This window comes from Micromesistius poutassou, assembly GCF_964030765.1.
Source record: "Micromesistius poutassou genome assembly, chromosome: 3".
Taxonomy (NCBI): domain Eukaryota; kingdom Metazoa; phylum Chordata; class Actinopteri; order Gadiformes; family Gadidae; genus Micromesistius; species Micromesistius poutassou.
This window is the reverse complement of record NC_140273.1, coordinates 17,665,500-17,687,643: the sequence shown is the minus strand read 5'-3', so window position 1 is coordinate 17,687,643 and position 22,144 is coordinate 17,665,500. Positions and strand designations below refer to the sequence as shown.

General features: G+C 45.2%; 3 protein-coding genes across 5 annotated transcripts; 2 read left to right on the top strand and 1 right to left on the bottom strand.

The window, feature by feature from the left end:
* Window positions 1-913: 913 nt before the first annotated feature.
* Window positions 914-7,339, top strand: srfa (serum response factor a). 3 transcript variants are annotated; one of them, XM_084465448.1, is made up of 8 exons: window positions 914-1,681; window positions 2,330-2,599; window positions 3,247-3,472; window positions 5,199-5,360; window positions 5,875-5,976; window positions 6,125-6,289; window positions 6,889-6,959; window positions 7,089-7,339. In XM_084465448.1, the coding sequence occupies exons 1-8, from the start codon at window positions 1,289-1,291 to the stop codon at window positions 7,179-7,181; spliced, it is 1,482 nt and encodes a 493-aa protein (XP_084321574.1). In that variant the 5' UTR covers window positions 914-1,288; the 3' UTR covers window positions 7,182-7,339. The 3 variants fall into 3 exon arrangements, with proteins under 3 accessions (XP_084321574.1, XP_084321573.1, XP_084321575.1); XM_084465447.1 differs by having other exon boundaries at window positions 5,196-5,360; XM_084465449.1 differs by lacking the exon at window positions 5,199-5,360.
* Window positions 7,340-8,270: 931 nt separating this feature from the next.
* On the top strand, window positions 8,271-12,798 carry eif4a3 (eukaryotic translation initiation factor 4A3). Its single transcript, XM_084465452.1, has 12 exons — window positions 8,271-8,549; window positions 9,010-9,082; window positions 9,197-9,263; window positions 9,495-9,557; window positions 9,703-9,835; window positions 9,922-10,002; window positions 10,084-10,225; window positions 10,681-10,819; window positions 10,927-11,042; window positions 11,257-11,364; window positions 12,101-12,228; window positions 12,673-12,798. The coding sequence occupies exons 1-12, from the start codon at window positions 8,396-8,398 to the stop codon at window positions 12,687-12,689; spliced, it is 1,221 nt and encodes a 406-aa protein (XP_084321578.1). The 5' UTR covers window positions 8,271-8,395; the 3' UTR covers window positions 12,690-12,798.
* An 876-nt stretch (window positions 12,799-13,674) lies between these two features.
* On the bottom strand, window positions 13,675-20,737 carry LOC311341091 (atlastin-2; the record flags this gene model as incomplete). The annotated part of the gene is made up of 14 exons (XM_084465998.1): window positions 13,675-13,782; window positions 13,920-13,934; window positions 14,049-14,480; window positions 14,644-14,715; window positions 15,137-15,193; window positions 15,486-15,613; window positions 15,976-16,114; window positions 16,309-16,401; window positions 17,400-17,456; window positions 17,575-17,625; window positions 17,761-17,865; window positions 18,217-18,351; window positions 18,690-18,946; window positions 20,692-20,737. 14 exons carry the CDS (start codon window positions 20,735-20,737, stop codon window positions 13,675-13,677), a joined length of 1,695 nt encoding a protein of 564 aa, XP_084322124.1.
* Window positions 20,738-22,144: the final 1,407 nt, after the last annotated feature.

Sequence of the window (22,144 nt, the reverse complement as noted above, 5' to 3'; positions counted from 1 at the left end):
ATGACCTGTAGGTCTGTGTATCACCTGGAGGTCTGTGTATCAATATCACCTGGAGGTCTGTGTATCACCTGGAGGTCTGTGTATCAATATCACCTAGAGGTCTGTGTATCACCTGGAGGTCTGTGTATCAATATCACCTGGAGGTCTGTGTATCACCTGGAGGTCTGTGTATCAATATCACCTGGAGGTCTGTGTATCACCTGGAGGTCTGTGTGTATCTGCACCTCCTCTGTATAGGATGTATGGCGCCATGTATACACTAGATTCACAGATTAGGCCCTTTGTCTGTAGCATCTGATAATATATATATATATGGCCATAGGGCTTTGTCGCAACCTTGTGGTGTTAAGAGCTGTTCTATCAAAAACTAGTATAAAAATGTAAAATACTACAAAAACATGTTTAATGTTGTGCCATACAGTTCTGAGAGCATTATGCAGCAAGTACATCTTGTGTGTTTGTGTGTGTGTGTGTGTGTGTGTGTGTGTGTGTGTGTGTGTGTGTGTGTGTGTGTGTGTGTGTGTGCGCGCGCGCGCGCGTGTGTGTCTGAGTATGTGTCTGTGTATGTGTGCGTGTTTTCTGGACCCTGAAGTCCGGTCGCCTAAAACAAATGATTGCCCAAATAAGGAGCGCCGCTGCCATAAAAGGCAACGTGTTTCTTTATATGGCGGAAAGTAGTTCTTCTTGTGGCTGTAACCAGCTTTCCTTTTGTTATATGCGCGGATTTGTTCGGGATTCGTCGTATTTTTAACTTGATATACTGACATCTTCACCAGTAAATACGTTGCATTAAAATGGCATAATATCAGTAGCGTTATATGCGTTTTTGGATATGAAGTAGTTTGGTACTATATGTGACGGCGCATTGATACGAGTGAGCGCTGTTCGTCATTTCCTTATTTGGAGAGCAGGGGGGGCTGGGCCCTCATTGGTCCGTGAGAACTCAACTTTATAACTTTGCGTAAATAACGTTATTATTATTTACATCAATCTTGTTATAAATATTAATATTATTGCATTCAGATTTGTTCATCCGCCGGTTGTTAAAGCATCGATGTCTTCAGAAGATCGGAAGATATGCTAAAGTAAATGCTGTCAATCCACTAGCTCGGCGGCTAATGCTAGGTAGCGTAGCATTCAGCTAGTTAACGTTCAGCTAGCAAACGTACCTAACAAGCGCTAGTGTTACTGGTTAACTAGCTCGGATAACTAGCAGTTTAGAGGTTGGGAGATTGGGTTTTTTAGAAGCGGATTTGGGCTCCGAAGGCCTGGAGGAGACGAGAACGGAATGGGAACAAGAGCCGGAGGAGGGCGACCCGGGACTGGAGCCAACAGCCTCCAGGTGACCCCCTCACCCAGCGCACCGATGAACACCGAGTACCCCGACCTGGTCTACAGCGGCTCGGAACAGGACTCCGACTCCGGGGACGAGGAGGAGACCCAGGGCTCTGGCGGGGAGCGGAGAGGGGTAAAGCGGGAGCGGTCGGAGCGAGAGCTGGGACACTCAGCGCAAAGCTCCGGGGTACTGACCGGGGCTTACGTTGGGGTCGCCCCCGGAGTCGCTGGGGCAAAGCCGGGCAAGAAGACCCGCGGACGTGTCAAAATTAAAATGGAATTCATAGACAACAAACTCAGACGGTACACAACTTTTAGCAAAAGGAAGACTGGTATTATGAAGAAAGTGAGTATGTGTTTCAACTACACACAACAGGGCTCTGTTAAAATAGCCTGTTTCTGAAGAATGTATTGCTGACTACTCGCTGAATGTTAGTTTTAAAATACATTCTATAATGGGGCATGCAAATCCTCTGTAGACCTTTCTGATGCGACCACAACACTGCCGTAGAACATCATGGATGATGTGGAGTAAAGTTGATGTTACGTCAAATCGAGAAATGTTTTGTTACTAGAGTTGTTATTTTTCCAGCAGTAATGATCTGTCGAATGACTGTTATCTTACTCGAGTAATGCTATTTAACCTGGCGTATTGTTGTTACTGGAGTACTGTTACTGGAGTATTGCTGTTACTGGAGTATTGCTGTTACTGGAGTATTGCTGTTACTGGAGTATTGCTGTTACTGGAGTACTGTTGTTACTGGGGTATTGCTGTTACTGGGGTATTGCTGTTACTGGAGTATTGCTGTTACTGGAGTATTGCTGTTACTGGAGTATTGCTGTTACTGGAGTTTTGCTGTTACTGGAGTTTTGCTGTTACTGGAATGCTACGACACTGGAGTAATGTCATGTCACCTGGACTGATGTCATCTCACCTGGAGTAATAATCAGCTGGCCCTGATTGGTCCATCTGTGTGTGCTTCCTGCCCTCTAGGCCTATGAGCTGTCTACGTTAACAGGAACCCAGGTGTTGCTGCTGGTGGCCAGTGAGACGGGCCACGTGTACACCTTTGCCACCAGGAAGCTGCAGCCCATGATCACCAGCGAGACGGGTAAGGCCCTGATCCAGACCTGCCTCAACTCCCCCGACTCCCCGCCACGCTCCGACCCCTCCTCCGACCAGCGGATGAGCGCCACCGGCTTCGAGGAGACGGACCTAACGTACCAGGTGTCTGAGGCTGAAGGCTGCACAGAGGTCACCAAGGTAACCAGCTGGGGTTGTTTTGATCTTATCCCAGGTACTAGTTGATGAGGTCACTAGGATATTTGGAAAAAAATGACCATTTATTTGCCCCATATTGTGATCCGTGAGTTATTGCTATTAAGATTATCAATTCAGTTTGACAACCTGGCCACCCGTCACATGACATCATGTCAGACGGCACTTGGACACATAAAATGCTAGCACCCTCAACGGCATGACCATGATTCGTTTGAGCGCTAATGCTGAGTTTTGATTATTAATGTAATTGTGATTATTAATGTTTATTTGATGTGGACATAGCAATTACATTGGACAAACCAGATGCATTGTTTGAGTGTTTTAGCACACGTGCTAATTCGCAACACTTGTCCAAAAAGTTGTGATGGTTTGTAAAAAAAGTGTACAGAATTCCTTTTGTATACACTTTTTTTTGTGTGTGACTTGATTTAAAAAAAAGTTATTTAAATGAATGTGCAATTAATTGTGATGCACTGCCATGTACACACTAACAGAATGGTGGTACAGTAGCACCAAGGTGCTAGGCTAGTCCCATGGTGCTAGGCTAGTCCCACTGTACTAGCCTAGTACCATGTAGTACCACCAATACTTTGGTAGTAATACAGTAGCTCCTGTGTGGTTGTGTTTAGGAGATGGTCAAGCCAGCCTTCACCATAGCCGGTCTGCAGAGTACCGTCTCCTCCCTACCCACGTCCGTCTCCTCCTCTGGCTCTTCATCGGGAGGAGTTCTTCAGGTGCAGTCCAGCATCCCTACTCACTGGCAGGGCTGCACCTCCTCCTCCTCCACCACCAACGGCACGCTTCTCAAGACCTCCACCAGCGTGATGCTACCTGGGGGCTTCACCCTCATGTCTGGTAGGTCCAAGCTCTGCCTCCGACACGGCATGTCTTCTCAGCACTTGTGTTTTCTTTCATGGCTCTTCACCATTGAACTACATGGCCTGATGCACATTGTACCGGACAGGACTTGATTAAGTACTGTATACAGTAAATACAGTATATATAGAGATAAGTAAACTCAAGATAGAGGTGACTTGATGAAGACCAGTAAACTATACCTAGAGATGTCTTAAAGGGATAGTTCAGGATTTTGGACATCGGGTCTCATTTCCAAGTGAGCCAGTGTGTTATTTATCATTGGAGACCGTTTTCAACACTTTTCATTCAGTCCTTCTAGTTGCAGAAATCGCTGGTGCTAGGCTAGCGCAAGTCGAGGGTAACTGCTAGCCTGATAATAAAAACAGTTTTACCCACTCCAAAGTACACCCGATGCAAACCAATTATAATGCCGACTATCGATGTAAATGTCTGTGTTGATAGAATAATATTAGAAATAAAACTATCCTTGTATCGCAATGATCACATTACATTTTGGGGGACTACTTTCTCAGCAGCGGCGGAATTTCACTTTGCTCCGGTGTAGCAACCAATTCACTACAGCAGAAGGTAAACAGAAAAGCGCACTCCAGGTAATATCAGTCCGCCGCTGCCGTAGCTTCCTTCCAACTACAGGGATTATAAATTAAATGCAATGTGATGCAAGGGTAAGTTTATTTCTAACACTATTCTATCAACACAGACATTTACATTGATAGTCAGGCATTATAATTGGTTTGCCTCGGGAGTGGGTAAAACAGTTTTTATTGGGTTAGGGTTTAGGTCTCCTGCGCTAGCCTAGCATCAGCGATTTCTGCAACTAGAAGGACTGAATGAAAAGTGTTGAAAACGGTCTCCAATGATAAATAACACACTGGCTCACTTGGAAATGAGACCCGATGTCCAAAATCCTGAACTATCCCTTTAATGTCTCATCTTTTTAATAAAAGCCCTTTATACCTACATAGTTGACATGTTACAACAGTAGCCTCGAATGGACAGCTATTCTAGAGAAGACTTTTCATTTGAGCAATTATAATTGCTTACTATAATAACAGCTTTATGCCACTGAATCCTCCCAACTACCCCTTTAATATCTAGTCTGGGAATCTGGACTAGCTGTGTTTGCTTAGTAACTAGTCTGGGAATCTGGACGACCAGTTGTGTGGGGCTGTTTTTGCGATGTTATGTGTGTCGGAGAGTGATGCTTACTAATACTGATGAACACATCCAACCTGTTGCATCACATTCATTTAGCTGATGTTTTGGTCCACAGCATTGCTAGTATCATGCAAGTGCATAAAACCCATCCAATGAGAAAACTGCCTGAAGTGCTAAATTTTAGATTAGAGTTGTTTGTAGTTTTGTATCCATGGGTCAAGATGCAGTTTGGAAAGATACGTTTTCAATCTGCGCTGGGCGATGGGCAGGTTTCAGCTGTCATGAAGTAAAGTCATTTTCAACGGCTGACTGTTCAGAGCTTACACATTCTGGGTACTGTGCCTGTAATGGGCTATATGCACATGCTAATGTTAACGCATTAATTGACCACTATACTAATTATATCAAGTGATATTGAAAGGTATGGTGAGTTGGATTTTGGCCCTATCATCCTGCCCTAGTGGCCTTTAGCATCCGGGTATAGAAGGGCCTTTACCATCAGTAGTGTTTTAGGCTGATGTATCTGCTCCTCCTCCCCCAGCAGGCACCTCTCTCCCCCATGGGACCCACACCATCCCGCTCAGCCAGCTCCAGGGACAGCTGCAGGGCCAGCAGCTGGCTTTGCAGGGACCCCTAGGCACCGGCCCCACTAGCACTGGTTCTTCTCAGCCAGCCACACTGCTCCGTCTGCCTGTCTCACTAACCGGTCAGCACTGCCTGTCTCTCTGTGTCTCTACCTGTCTATCCTGTCTGTCTTGGTCAACTTTCAACATTCTTTCCCAGCATCCCCCTAGCAACCATCCTATGATTATCCTAGCAATCAGCTTGGCAGCATCCTGGCTTACCTTAGCACCACCCCTGCTTACCTTAGCACCACCCCTGCTTACCTTAGCACCACCCCTGCTTACCTTAGCACCACCCCTGCTTACCTTAACACCACCCTGGCTTACCTTGGCACCACAACAACCACCTTGTGGTTACCCTAGCAACCACCCCTGCTTACCCTAGCAACCATCTGGCTTACCATAACAACCACCTTGTGGTTACCCTAGCAACCACCTGGCTTACCCTAGCAACAATCTGGCTTACCCTAACAACCCTAGAAACCATGTGGGCACCGTAGCGACCACGTTGTTACCCTAGCAACCACCTGCTTCTCCTCGTATCAATACATTGTCTGATGTGTATCTGGTGATTCTCTTCCTCTACCCATCGATCAGGAGGGGGAATGTCCCAGCAGCTGCAGGCCATCCAGGTGCAGCCTGGCGGTCAGCACTTGACCACCAATCAGAGCTCTGAGCTTCACTGCACCGCCTCCACAGGTAACCCTTAAGGCCTGCACACCCTCGAGCAACTGCAGCCTGGAAGCAACACTGCCAGGGTTCTGCAGCAACACAACCTTAACAAAATTAACTATTGGATCTTTCACCCCAATTAGAGTGAGTGATCTTAATTCTTTCTTTCTCTCAGCCACTATCGTGACCTCTTCGCTCCCCTCCACGGTGGCGAGTCACATGATGTATCCAGGAGGTCACACAGTCATGTACGCCACGCCCACTTCCTCCCTGACGGACGCTGGTTTGACACTGCTCAACACCTTCTCTCAGAGCGGCTCGGCCCCCAACCACGAACAAGGTACCATGACAACCACGCATCTGGTTTCAAGACTAGCATGAGTCTCTCCAGTTTTCTCCCACAGAGGTGTTCTTGTGGGGGGGGGGTTTATTAGATATTCAACAGATATTCACGCTCTGAATGACAGACATGTGACGGGGAACTAAAGACTAGTATGTCTAGCGATGTATACCTACCCAGGAGACGGTGCTTTGGTCCATATTGTTCCGAAATTAAGTAGTCCTAATGGAATAAAATCGCTGTTTAGAAGTGCATCCTGCAGGCTCTACAACCAACAGTAGCAAGCAGGTTAAGCAATGCATCCCAGTGGAGCTCCAATGTGGGTGTAAAAAATAAACGGTGTATAATTCAGGTTAAACTTAAACTGACTTAACATAGACTGTATATAATAATTAAACTGACTGTACATGGATGGGGTATTTCTCTCGGACTGATATAAAAATGCTAAAATGGGTTGCAAAATATACTTTGGTAGCCGTTAAATATACCTGGTGGTCCGCCAAAATAACAGCTATGTGTACGCTGCACTATTTAATCTCATCACCATGACAACCACTTTCACATTTCATTCCCATAACGACCATGATGATGTGTTTCAGGTCAACAGGTGTTTCTGACCTCACTGCCTCCTGTCACTCAGATCCCAGTATCAGCTGTTCAGCTGCACTCTGTAAGTACACACTAACATAAATAAATAAATAAATATATATATATACATACATACATACATACATACATACATACATACATACATACATACATACATACAAGGCTGACTCCGCCCCCTCCCTCCTCCTAGATGGTGATTGGCCAGCAGCCAGGCGGGAGCAGCAACTTGACTGAGCTGCAGGTTGTCAACATGGAAGTCACACCCCACACCAAGGAGGACTGACACCACCCTGTATGTTCTCTAGGCCATTGGAGAACATTCTTCAAGACTGTGCGAGTGTTGAGCGCCTGTGTGTGTTTGAGACTGTGTGTGTTGTTCACATGAATGTATTATTTTTGTAGTCCACTGCCTGTATATGTTTTTCTTAATAGATGTAAAATAATAATCAAAAAATTATGTTTTACAAGACGCTTCATTCATGAATCCTGATGTAACACACACACTATGTAAAGCGCTTATTATTTATTAATATATGAATGGATATAGTAAGACCAGACTAGGGCACTGTTAAAGGGGCAATCTCGAAGATTCTCCTGTTAATAAATGTCTGTCAAGCCACTACCTATCTAGAATGAGCTAACACAATGGTGATGGAACCTATAATCCACTGATGAAAACCTGTGACTAGGAGAGTTCAGTTGTACTAAACTTTGTACCAGATTACGGGACCGTTCAACTACAGTTAGACCAGATTAGAGTACCAGTCCACCAAAGTTAGACCAGGGCCAGTTCAACTAAGGTTAAACCAGATCAGTTTCCATGGGTACAAGGATATCTACGGTGTCAGTCCAGTCCATCTCATGAAGATTACACACCTCCGCTCGGAGTGGGACCCTCCAGCAGCAGGACTGGTCTGGGCAGCAGGTGCAGAGGTGCTACCGGAACCCGAAGGAATGCTGGCGAAGCAGCGTATCCTGCTTTAAATCCAGCATCCTTGAAGAGCCAGGAGCACTGGACCCGGTCGGAGGCCGCTACTCCACCCTACACACCAGGGTGGAGCACTGGACCCGGTCGGAGGCCGCTGCTCCACCCTACACACCAGGGTGGAGCACTGTACCCGGTCGGAGGCTTTGTTTGTATATTTACACTCAGCAGTGGTTAGAACAATGCGTCTGTTTAATGGCATCACTAGTTACATTAGTTTACATTTATTAAGCTGATGCTGTTGACAAGACTCATTTAATTGAGTGATTGCTGATCTGGAAGTATACAAGGAAATTGGCATGCGGTTCCTTCTCTCGCCTGATGGGGACGATGTTGAATGTCCTAGACCTAGATAGCGTCGTGTGACGTCATGTACGCGACACACGCGGCGGTCTTTCCTCTACTCTGCTTCCGCCCCACTCCGCGGACGAGATCCTTAAAGTTTAGTACACAAAGACCAGTCAAGTTGTTGAATTTATTCCGTAGTTCGATAAAACATTATAGAAGAAACCATGGCCGTCGCTCCAGTCGCGTCCAAAAGGCGCCTGCTGAAGGAGGAAGACATGACGAAGATCGAGTTCGAGACCAGCGAGGAGGTGGACGTCACCCCCACCTTCGACACCATGGGCCTGCGGGAGGACCTCCTCCGCGGTGTCTACGCATACGGTAGGCCGGGGATCCGGTGCCGGCTAGGCCGCCACACTGCGCCCGTTGGACGGCGGCAAATATTTGAATGATACTTATTTTACTACCACATATCTAACCCTCTGTTAAAGATTGCGGTTGTAAAGCATTTCTCTTATAAACGTACATACGTATTTTAACGAATGAAACTAGTTTGTTTTTCCTGATTGTTATGTTCAGTACACATCAACGTTAGCTAAGATGCTAGTCAGCCCATGCTAGCTAAAGTACCACCGCGCCGCTGGCCTCCAGTAGCCTTGCTGGTTCGTTACCTTCGTTTAAAATGTTGTGTATTGGTTTAATAAGGATACCGGTTATAATGTTGTATATAAGTTTAAAATGTTTATTGGATCTGTACGGTTTAAACTGTTGTTTATTGGTCAATGTATGGTTTATAACGGTGTGTTGGTTTAACATGTATGGTTTAAATTTTGTGTTTCAGGTTTCGAGAAGCCGTCTGCGATCCAGCAGAGAGCCATCAAACAGATCATTAAAGGAAGAGACGTCATCGCTCAGTGAGTCTGGCTGTGTTTAAAGACCAGTTTTAGACTGGCTGGTTGGTTGAGGTTTAATAGATGAATTTAGTCTCTTCTCTCTTGTGTTCTGAACATGACTGGTTCTCTCTGCAGGTCTCAGTCTGGAACTGGAAAGACTGCAACGTTCTGTGTGTCTGTTCTGCAGTGTCTGGACATTCAGGTACCTACTGCTATAAAACACATTTGTATATAGTCATGTCTGTATGTAGTGTACTCTTTATGTATTGTATAGATGACTTGTGTATATAGTACTGCTATGTATCCTACTCCTAGGTTTGTGGGTTACATGTTTGTATAGCACTGCCGTTGTAATGTCTGTTTGTATAGTACTCATAGGTTTTTGTGGTATGTATGGCTGTTGTCATGACGATGGTGGTTTGTGTGTCTGCAGGTCCGGGAGACCCAGGCGCTGATCCTTGCCCCGACCAGAGAGCTGGCCGGTCAGATCCAGAAGGTAGGCGGACACACTGCACGCGCACACACACACACACACACACACACACACACACACACACACACACACACACACACACACACACACACACACACACACACACACGTGTGTGCACTCACACACGGCTCATTCTGGTATGTGTCAGGTGCTGCTGGCTCTGGGAGACTACATGAATGTCCAGTGTCACGCGTGCATTGGAGGAACCAATGTCGGAGAAGACATCAGGAAGCTGGACTACGGCCAGCACGTGGTCGCAGGGACGCCGGGACGGGTCTTCGGTACGTCCTGCTCTCTTGTTGAAGTCATTCCTCCTACAGAAGGGATCTGGAGGCGTAGGTTGTTGATGATGTCATTCTTCCTACAGACATGATCCGGAGGCGGAGTTTGCGGACAAGGGCGATCAAGATGCTGGTTCTGGATGAGGCAGACGAGATGCTGAATAAAGGTGCAGATCTTCCTCCTGTACAAGGCCCCCGGGACAGGAAATGAGAGGGCTTACTTACATGTGTGCATGTGTGTGCTCTAGGTTTCAAGGAGCAGATCTACGATGTGTACCGCTACCTGCCTCCCGCCACCCAGGTGTGTTTGATCAGCGCCACGCTTCCCCACGAGATCCTGGAGATGACCAACAAGTTCATGACCGACCCCATCCGCATCCTGGTGAAGCGGTAGGTACTAGTTAAGGACACATAGCAGCCGGCTGGAGCTAGGCTGGAGTTAGGGAGGCACCAAAGCCTTGTTACGCTGTAGGTACTAGTTAGGGATGCCAATATGACGCATCCTACTATAAGATATAGACGGGTCTGAACACCATTCGTGGCTACCTGCATATCGCATGTTTGGTTGTTCATCAGGTATGTCAGGAAATTAAGGTTCCTCATGGAGGGTTCGCCAAAACTTTCAGGACTCAAAATGTAACGTAATGTATAGGTTGTGTGTGTATAGTACTCCTGTTATGTCTGTATGTTTAGTACTCCACGGTTTATATAATCTATAGATATCTTTATGTTGTGTATATATTACTATTTACTATAGTACTGTGTGTGGATAGTAATGCTGTTACTTTTCTTGGGTCTAGTGATGAGTTGTTTGAATAGGTACTAATCTTGTTTCTTTCCTCTAGTGATGAGTTGACTCTTGAGGGGATCAAGCAGTTCTTCGTTGCCGTGGAGAGGGAGGAGTGGAAGTTTGATACTCTGTGTGACCTCTACGACACCCTCACCATCACACAGGCCGTCATCTTCTGCAACACCAAGCGAAAGGTACACACACACAGTCCTCTTCTGTAACGGAAAGAGAAAGGTACACACAGTCTTCTTGTGTAACACCAGGAGAAGGTCCACGTATGACAGTCTGTGTATTTGTGCAGGTGGACTGGCTGACTGAGAAGATGAGAGAAGCTAACTTCACTGTGTCATCGATGCACGGAGACATGCCTCAGAAGGAGAGAGAGTCCATCATGAAGGAGTTCAGATCTGGAGCCAGGTACCTTTCTCTCTCGCTCTCTATCCAGCTGTCTCTCTCGCTCTCTCTCTAGCTGTCCTTCCAGCTGTCCTTCCAGCTGTCTGTCTCTCCAACTGTCTTTCCCTAGCTGTCTCTCTCTAGCTGTCTCTCTCCAACTGTGTCTCTAGCTGAAATGATTTGCCTCTACTGATTTTTTTAAATGTTTGTGTGTGTGTGTGTGTCTATGTTTGTGTAGTCGTGTGCTGATCTCTACAGATGTGTGGGCTCGTGGATTAGATGTTCCTCAGGTGTCTCTGATTATCAACTACGACCTGCCAAACAACAGAGAGCTCTACATCCACAGGTAAATATTCATTATGTGTCCTCTCTTGGTCACCTAAATAAACCAATAAGTCTATAAAGTTCTTCATTCCTTGTATAGATCTGAGTGGGTTAAATGTTGAGTTGGTAAGTTAGTTAGTTGTTGCAGTCCGTAGGAGAGTTGGTATGTAAGTTTGTATCCAATTCGGCATTGTTACTGGCTGTGTAGGTAATATACTAGGGAAAACGTTAGCGATAGCCAGCATTGTTACTGGCTGTATGTAACAAAGAAGGAATCACGTTAGCGATAGCCACCATTGTTACTGGCTGTATGTAATAAAGAACGGATCACGTAAGTGATAGCCACCATTGTTACTGGCTGTATGTAATAAAGAAGGGATCATGTTGGCGATGTTTGCTATTGTTACTGGCTGTATGTAATAAAGAAGGAATCACGTTAACAATGTTCTACATTGCTAGCTTATTGATTGCTGTCAGGATGTACATTTTAACAAATATAGCAAGAAATGCATCGGATGTACCCTAGCTTTAAGTCTAGCCTACCTTTTATCATGAGTCAGGGCAATGTAAAGACAAATTACGTTAGGTGAAGGACAAACCTGAATCATCTCAGTGACAGAACATAATAAGGGTGGATCTTTAGCAAAATTCTTTCTTAGCCACCTGCTTCCTGCTCTTTTTTTCCTAATCCCTTTTGAACATTTGACATGTATGTATGTATGTAAATAGGTGATGATGTTTTCTGTGTTCTTGCTCAGGATTGGTCGATCAGGTCGTTACGGCCGTAAAGGTGTGGCTATCAACTTTGTGAAGAACGACGACATCCGCATCCTGAGAGACATCGAGCAGTACTACTCTACCCAGATAGACGAGATGCCCATGAACGGTATGTTGGTACTAGTGAGGACTAGTTAGTATTACTCTACCCAGATAGACGAGATGCCCATAACGGTATGTTGGTACTAGTGAGGACTAGTTAGTACTACTCTACCCAGATAGACGAGATGCCCATGAACGGTATGTTGGTACTAGTGAGGACTAGTTAGTACTACTCTACCCAGATAGATGAGATGCCCATGAACAGTATGTTGGTACTAGTGAGGACTAGTTAGTACTACTCTACCCAGATAGATGAGATGCCCATGAACAGTATGTTGGGACTAGTTAGTACTACTCTACCCAGATAGACGAGATGCCCATGAACGGTATGTTGGTACTAGTGAGGACTAGTTAGTACTACTCTACCCAGATAGATGAGATGCCCATGAACAGTATGTTTGGAATAGTTAGTTCTAGTGTAGTTGACTAACGTCTCCTCTTCTTCCTCCAGTTGCTGACCTGATCTGAGTTCCTGGCTGCGGTCATCTTGGTTTCCTGTACTTTTTTTTAACCAGTAGTTGAGGAAAGTTTTCCCTTGTTGAGTTGTTTTTTTGTAAATAAAGGTCCGTCATCGACATGTTGTCTCCCACAAGTACTCTCAATGTAATTTCTAAATTCACTTCTTGATAATCTTGGAGATTGAACTCCCTACGTTTTGTTAGTGAATCAAATACACTTAAGACATCTCTAGGTTTTTGTATTCTAAATAAAACTAGTTGGTACTATGCTCAGATTTAAGAGATGCACATAACAGCATGTTAAGTGCTACTCTATAGACAACTATAAATGCAAAAGCATTGTAAGGAAGCATTTTTTTTTTACAAAATGCTTTATTTCATATCCACAAGTCACCACAGGCTGCCGTTACATACAGTGATATACTATGTACAAATACACACTATATATACCGTATAACTATACTGTTAATCCAGCTACCAAAAAGGTCTAGAAAATGTATTTATATATGTATATCTTATTTATGTATATTTCATACATGCCCCATGTATACAAAGTGATGTGAAGAGTGTAAAACGAGTGTCTTCAATGCTAGGAGCACCTGCTTCCACCAAGGCAGCGCTAAGCTAACCGGTGCTTGAAAGGGTACCACGCTAAGACAGATGCCATGCTAACTCCACTGGGCTGGCCCTAGGCTAACCAGCGCCCTAATCGATATCAGGTGAAACCAGCACCTAGCGACCGGCTTACCCAGAGTCCAGCGAGGAGCTAACCCTGAGCGTGGCTATGTTACCCAGGTAGAGGCATCGTATTGTGATGAGACAATAGAAGCAAAACAATCTGTGTGGGTCTGTTCACATTTCCAATAATTTAAATAAATAAAACACCAAAGTGTGTTTGAATGAGTCTCCCGCCTTCTTCTCAGAGTCCTCAACATGGCCGTCAGGAGGAGCCAATAGGTCTGCCGCCTCCGGGCAGAGAAGCCAACATGGTGGCACTAGTTCTTCTTCAGGTTGTTGTTGGAGGCCAGACGCAGGCGCCGACCCGGCAGCCAGCGGCCCAGCCGACCTCGGCTTCTGAGCGCCTCGGAGAGTTTTGAAAACACCTGGAAGAACGGGACATAGAGGAGACGTTTGATACTGGTACACAGCAGCCACACATGAGACCTTATACTAGGACCGATGAGAGAGGTTATACTGGGACAGATTAGAGGTAAACTACCCATGGGGCACTGGGGCTCACCTGGTGGGGAGTCTTCTGTGAAGAGAGAGATCAGAGATTAAACAGAGGAAATGTTGAATAAAGAGTCATAGAAGTGTACGAATAAAGTGTCAGAGTCGTAGACGTGTACGCTCCGGCTGCCGTAGCTACCTGCTCCCACAGCGCCGCCGCCACCCGGTCAATGACGTTACCCAGGGGGCGGAGCTCCCCAGAGTAGCGCGTGTACAGCCAGGTGAGGAGGGCGACCAGGGCCACGCCCATCAGCAGGTGACACACGGAAGCCAGCCAGCGGGCCCCCAGGAGCCCCGTGAACAGGGCCGCGGCGTAGCACAGGAACACGAGGCCTAGCAGGGTGGCGGGCGTCCGAACCGCCTGGAAGATGTTCTTCCCGTCGTTGAGTTTGGAGTAGCTGGCGTGGGACAGATCGAGCTCCGCCTCCAGCTGCTCCTGGTAGCGCCGGCACAGCTCCTCCCCTCCCATCTTCTTGACCGAGCGAAAGTGTCTGACGGCCTCCAGCCGCAGGGTGTGGTGACGACGGGACAGCTCCAGCGGGGCCATGTAGGGCGTGTTTCCTCCACACAGCTAGGGGGCGGCACACTCTCTTTACCACTCACACAACATATCCATCTAGAACTCTATATACATTACAAATATGAGATATATATATATATATATATATACACACTTAAGTATATATACTATAGTATATATCTAGTATAGTATACATCCATTATATATATCGTACCTGCTCCATACTCTTGGTGTAGACGGCTCTAGCGCCGGCTACAGCAGCCAGGTTATTGGCCTCAGCTGTTGCCTAGGGTTACACAAGTAAATAAAACAATCATGACACCAGGTAAACAGGAAGTAACTTTATCGTAACAGAGAAAGAGAGAATGAGAGAGAGAGAAGTGGGCATGTGACACAGACTGAAAATGTATACTGTGCACCCAAAACACAAATGTATTAGCCAATCACTAGGGGCGTGGCTAACCTGTAACATGGACAAGCGGTGTGGGCGTGGCTTATTCTGTAGCATGGACTAGGGATGTGGGCGTGGAAACTATGGCACATGGACTAAGTATGTGGGCGTGGCTTATCTGTAACATGTACCAGAGGTGTGGGCGTGGCTAAACTGTAACAGACTAGGGATGTGGCCGTGGCTTACCTGTAACATGCTTTAGGGATGTGTGCGTAGTTTACCTGTAACAGGGATTAGGGATGTAGACTTGGTTTACCTGTAACATAGACTTGGGATGAGGAAGCTCCTCCCCCTGGTAGATTTTCATGTACGCCTGGAGCAGGAAAACAATTATAAAAAAAAAACCTCTATAAACTATTTACCCCTTGAAAAGTAGACCATTAACTACTAAGCCCTTGATAACTAACCCCTCTATCTACTACTAAGCCCTTGATAACTATCCCCTATATCAACTACTAACCCCTTCATAAATAACCTGCATCAAATAATAACCCCCTGATAACTAACCCCTCTATCAACTACTAACCCCTTTATGAAATACCAACCCCTTGATTACTAACTCCTCTATCAACTACTATAGCAGGTCTGGACAGGTGGATATTTACTTTAAAGTAGTGCAGCAGGTCTCGACATGTGAGCTTGGCTCCTCCGATCTCCTTCACTACCAGGTTCTCTGGAGCCAGGAGCGTTGGAACGAGACAGAACAGCTCCCTCTTAAAGTCCTCGTCAATATCTAGAGTGAACAACAAAATGGTCAATATATATAGATAACAAACTGATCAATTATATATATAAATAACAAGCTGATCACAATCTAGATGACAAACGGATCAATATCTATAACTAACAAGTAACAAACTAATGTGACACACCGATCAATACTTAGAGATAAAAAGTGGCCAATATCTACTGATAAACAATTTATTTATTTTTTGATAAAGGGTGAAAGAGGCTGATAGAGCAATGATAAAGGGTGATAGAGTAGTGATAGATGCAATATGAGTGATAGAACGGTGATAGAACGATGATAGAACGAGTATGTTTAGAGCTGTGATAGAGCGGTGATATAGTAGTAATAGAAGGGAGATGGATCACCTGTCAGTCTTCCATCGAAGGCGGGGTTGGTGGCCACCCGGAGGCCTGGGTGGGGCAGCAGGAAGCAGCTAATGGAGGAGAAACATGAGTGGATGTGTCTCCTCACTGTCTGTAGCTCCTCATGTTGCTGCTGCGTCACCTACACACACACACACACACACACACACACACACACACACACACACACACACACACACACACACACACACACACACACACACACACACACACACACACACACACACACACGTTAATACACAGTGGAGGGGTGGAGGAGATGGAAAGGCTTGGAGGAGCTGGGTGGGAGGTGAGGAGGAGCAGCTGTAGCCGTACCTGAAGTCTTTTCTCCAAGAAGCTGTGTCCGCCCTCCAGGCCGTAGGGATGCTCGTAGGGGTAGCTCCAGTCTCGGACCAGAAACATCAGCCTCTGTTGCACATCCTAATGTCAGCCTGTTACACATCCTAACAGCAGCCTGTCACACATCCTAATGTCAGCCTGTCACACATCCTAATGTCAGCCTGTTACACATCCTAACAGCAGCCTGTTACACATCCTAATGTCAGCCTGTTACACATCCTAACAGCAGCCTGTCACACATCCTAATGTCAGCCTGTTACACATCCTAACAGCAGCCTGTTACACATCCTAATGTCAGCCTGTTGCACATCCTAATGTCAGCCTGTTACACATCCTAACAGCAGCCTGTTACACATCCTAATGTCAGCCTGTTACACATCCTAACAGCAGTCTGTTACACATCCTAATGTCAGCCTGTCACACATCCTAACAGCAGCCTGTTACACATCCTAACAGCAGCCTGTCACACATCCTAATGTCAGCCTGTTACACATCCTAATGTCAGCCTGTTACACATCCTAACAGCAGCCTGTTACACATCCTAATGTCAGCCTGTCACACATCCTAACAGCAGCCTGTTACACATCCTAACAGCAGCCTGTCACACATCCTAATGTCAACCTGTTACACATCCTAATGTCAGCCTGTCACACATCCTAACAGCAGCCTGTTACACATCCTAACAGCAGCCTGTCACACATCCTAATGTCAGCCTGTTACACATCCTAATGTCAGCCTGTCACACATCCTAACGTCAGCCTGTTACACATCCTAATGTCAGCCTGTTACACATCCTAATGTCAGCCTGTCACACATCCTAATATCAGCCTGTTACACACCCTAATATCAGGCTGTTAACATATCTTAACGTCAGCCACACAGCAATATGGTTCAACTCCAGGTTCTGATGTCTAATGTTGTGACAAAACAACGTCAGTAGAAGATCAAATGTAGCCAGATTGTTGCCAACATCAATTTGTTAACATCCACTTCAGGTCTGTTCCATGGTTGAACTTAAAACTATATATTAAATGTAAAACTTAAAAAAAATTAAACTTTGATTTTACCTGAAAAGGTTTCTCGTTAGTCTGCTCCATGGCGAGGCGCCCATATTCTGTGAAGAGCTGAGAGGAAAGAACCCAGGAACACAATTACATCCTGGTGAAGGGGTGAGTGAGTGAATCAGTGAGTGAACCAGTGACTGAGTGACTGGGCAATAGAGATGAGCAGATTGTTGGATACCTGGAGATGTTGTAGGTCATCTTCTTGGACGTTCTGAGAAAGGTTGTAGACCTAGCAGGAGAATATATTTGGAATCAAATGAGAGGCTGAATGTTATCTTAAATCTTCTCATTACAATCTAGTGTAGTGTTGAGGTGGACGAGACCACACTGGGGCCTGATGGACTGAGCGAGGCCGGGGACCCACCTGGATAGAGCTCACCATGGTGCTCAGGGCGAACAGAGTAGCACAGTCTCGAACCGTGGACTGGCTGTCAAACGCCCCCTGGGTGTCCATCAGCACCACCGCAACCTGCACAAACAAAGACCCTTTACAGCTACCCTTAACCTAACCCTTACCTTAGGTTAGGGGTTATCTTAGATCTAAGAAAAAATTTCCTCACTAACCCCAACCCTCACATCTACTCCTAACCCTAACCCTTCCTACTATAATTAACCTTACCTAAGGTTATATAAGATCTAAGATGGTCCTAACTAACCCCAACCCTCACTTCCACCTCTAACCATAACCCATACTACCACCCCTAACCCTTACTACTACCCTTAGCCCTACCTTCCTGCCACCTAAGCCCTCACCCATACCCTAACTTACTACCACCTTAGCCCTAACACTAACGCTGACCGTAGCCCTAACCTCGCCCACCTTGCTACCGTCGGGTTGGTCCACCAGGAACAGCTGGCCCCAGGCCTGGATGCCGGTGGTCTCTCTCTCGCAGCCTCCCCGCCACGTGAAGCCGGTCAGGGGCTCCTCTGCGTCCCCCATCCACGAGCTGGAGGACTTCAACACCACAGACAACCCTTAGACAGCTCCCACCACCACCACCACCACAGCAGCAGGTCAGCCCTGAGACAACTCCCAGCACCACCACGGCAGCCAATCCATGATGCCTTAATGCCAATGCATTAAGGCATCATAGATGAAGCCCAGTCTCACCTGGTTTCCGGGTGAACCTCACCTGGTTGTAAAGGTGAACCTCACCTGGTTGTACAGGTAAACCTCACCTGGTTGTAAAGGTGAACCTCACCTGGTTTCCAGGTGACCCTCACCTGGTTATACGGGTGAACCTCACCTGGATGTATGGGTTAACTTCCCCTGGTTGTACAGGTGACCCTCACCTGGTTGTACATGTAGCGCAGCAGGAAGTCGAGCAGGAACGACTTTCCCTTGCGGAAGGCTCCCGCCACCGACACCACCACCACGTTGAGGTCAACCACTTCCTCCCGCAGGAGCAGTCTCTCCAGGGCCTCCTCGTCGAGGGAGAACCCCTGGTCGTCCTCATGGGCGACCACGATGTGGACCGGACCCACAGCACCCACCTCCTTTGGCACCTCCTTCTCCTCCCGTCTCATGTCAGAGGAGAGAGCGCGGTCACCTGGGAGATAACACAGGCTTCTGGAACTCCTCTTCAGCATTGAACCTCCTTACGTCAGCCTCATTATACCGTTACCATAACATCATTACCTAACCTCATTATCTTAACCTCATGAATACAACCTCATTATCATACAACCGTAACATCCTGTATGCAACCTCATTATCATACTACAACAGCATCATTGCACTAACCTCATGAATACACCTCATTATCGTATTATCACAATACATTATCATGACATATTGAATATGTGATCATATTACTACGACCTTACATAACCTTGTTATCATAGCATCGTTAATACAACCTCATTATCATATAATCATAACCTCACTGTCATAACCTAAATAATACAACCTCATTATCCTATTGCCATAACCTTGTCATCATAGCATCGCTAATACAACCTCATCATCAAATAATCGTAAGCTCATTGTCATAACCTAAATAATACAACCTCATTATCATATTGCCATAACCTTATCATGACCTCATAAATACAATCTCATTACCATAACCTCTTGAAAATAACCTCCTTGTCATAACCTCATTAATACAACCTCATGAATACAAACGTTGCATCATATTACCATAACCTCATTATCATAACCTCATTAAACGACTGGGTACAGTCCTATCTGAAACTATGCTAATGAACTACTGGGTTCCTGTCAAGTTAGCACTGCTACTTAACGACAGTCAGGAGGAGATTCTGACCATAAACACGGGTCAGCCCTAGATCATGCTGCTGTTTTCTCTCTCTCTCTCTCTCTCTCTCTCTCTCTCTCTCTCTCTCTCTCTCTCTCTCTCTCTCTCTCTCTCTCTCTCTCTCTCTCTCTCTCTCTCTCTCTCTCTCTCTCTCTCTCTCTCTCTCTCTCTCTCTCTCTCTCTCTCTCTCTCTCTCTCTCTCTCTCTCTCTCTCTCTCTCTCTCTCTCTCTCTCTCTCTCTCTCTCTCTCCCTCCTCTAGTGTCTGTTGCCAGCAGGGACATTTTAGGTTCAACAAGATGCGTTCAGGTCCAGAATACCTAGAAAGGTTCTAAACATTCATTCTGAAATGAAATACTAAACATCAGCTGTTGGACATGTGTGTTGTAGTTGATTGTATGTTGTAGTTCAATGTATGTTGTAGTTTAATGTCTGTTGTATTTTAATGCGTTCCGAGTTGAATGTGAATAATTGAATGTGTGTTGTAGTTGAATGTGTGCTGTAGTTGAATGTGTTGTAGTTTAATATGTGTTGTAGTTTAATGCATGTTGTATATAAATGTGAATAATTTAATGAGTGTTGGAGTTTAATGTGTGTTACTGTAGTTGAGTGCTGTAGTTGGATGTGTGTTGTAGTTTCATGTGTGATACCCGTTCATGTGTGTTGTAGTTTAATGTGTGTTTTCAGTATAATGGGTGTTTTATTCATTTTTAGTGAAGGGAAGTGGCTAATGCTAGCGACCCCCATCCCTAACCACACGCACGGCTAGCGGCAAGTGATGCTCGTCTCGATGGATTCAACGCTAACATTTGGAGGACCAGTAAAGAGTACACAGAGAACACACAATGCTAGATCATCAATAACCTTGATAGTATGTGAATGGTGAAAAAGCGAAGGTGTTTAGAGTAGAGATGGAGGGGTTTGGTGCGCTGTAATACAACATTATAACAGCAGTATAAACCTCCTATAAAATATGGAGTACATGGTCATACTTCAGTATATCATCAGATAAATAAAATAAAATCGAAAGGTGAACCTTTTAGAAAGATGCTCCTCCGCTTCAACCTGCTCTCGTGCGCCATCTTGACCGTCATAACAGCCGTGACGTCACGGCGCCCCCTGCCTCCCCGGGTTGAGGAGGGCTTGATTACAATCGATAGGTGTTACTTGTGTTATGATGGGTCTTATGAGAACACTATTGTGTTATTATTGTATTGAATGTGACAGCGTCGTGTTCTCCTAATTATTTTGGACCATATTTATTTTATATCTGTTTTTACTATCATACCTAATTAATACTGTGTTTTTACTACACGCTGTCAGGTTTCATAATCATCTTTTTCATTATTATCACCGTCATTATCATTATTGAGTTAATGTAGTGGCGATTCTCTGTATTCAGCAAATGTTATATCCGTTCACTGATATATGTGCAAACTCCGAATATGCCTATCCTAAATGTTGAATTTAGGAAATGTTAATTAAAATGCTTTGTTTAACAACGGCAATATTATTAGAATTAGAATTAGGCTAGTATTAGTAGGCCTACAATTTATTAAGTTGAGTTGTAGACGTAGGCTATATTGTTCCTGAGCTTCAAGAAGAACATGTTATTGATCACTTGGCCCAAATTATTATATCTTTCATGTTATTGATCACGTTGGCCTAAAGATGATATCATTCATATTATTTGTCGCATAGGCCTAAATATTATATAAATCATAAGAATCCTGGAAGTTAAACAAAAACGAGAAAGACGTTAGACTATAGAATAGAATATACACACTACCTACCTACACACACACACACACACACACACACACACACACACACACACACACACACACACACACACACACACACACACACACACACACACAGACAATTCTAGCTACACCCACCCACTAACCACCCCCATCCACCCAAACACAGAAACTATAGGGCCCAGGTGGGTCCAGCTGCTAAAGGATAATATATGATATGTGGAAAGTAAACTGTAAGCTTACACCGTTATCTATACTGAAGATCATCTGCCGAAAGTAAAGTGGTATTCCAATATTCACCGCTAGAGGCCCCCATCGCCAAGGCTGGAACCATCATTACAGATCCAATTCATTCAGTGATTGGCTCCAAAATATATAAAGAACACTATCATACAGTACTGTATCCTATACTAATCCCGGAAACACTTTAAAATAAGAGTACATTAATAGAGAATTAAAATATGTTAGTTAATGCAGTACTAAGCATCATTATATAGTATTAGCATATGATTAAGGTAAAGGGTTATGGTTTACCCTAACCCTATTAAATAGTGTCTACATGAATACCTTTGTTAACAAGAACATCAGTTGACATGAACACTTTTAGTAAATTATTACTAGAAGATTTTAGTAAATGATAACTTAACTGTTGATCAATTGTTAATTAATGTCCCCTCCTCACTCACCCTGGATCCCCCTGGACCCCTGGACCCCTGGACCCCTGGA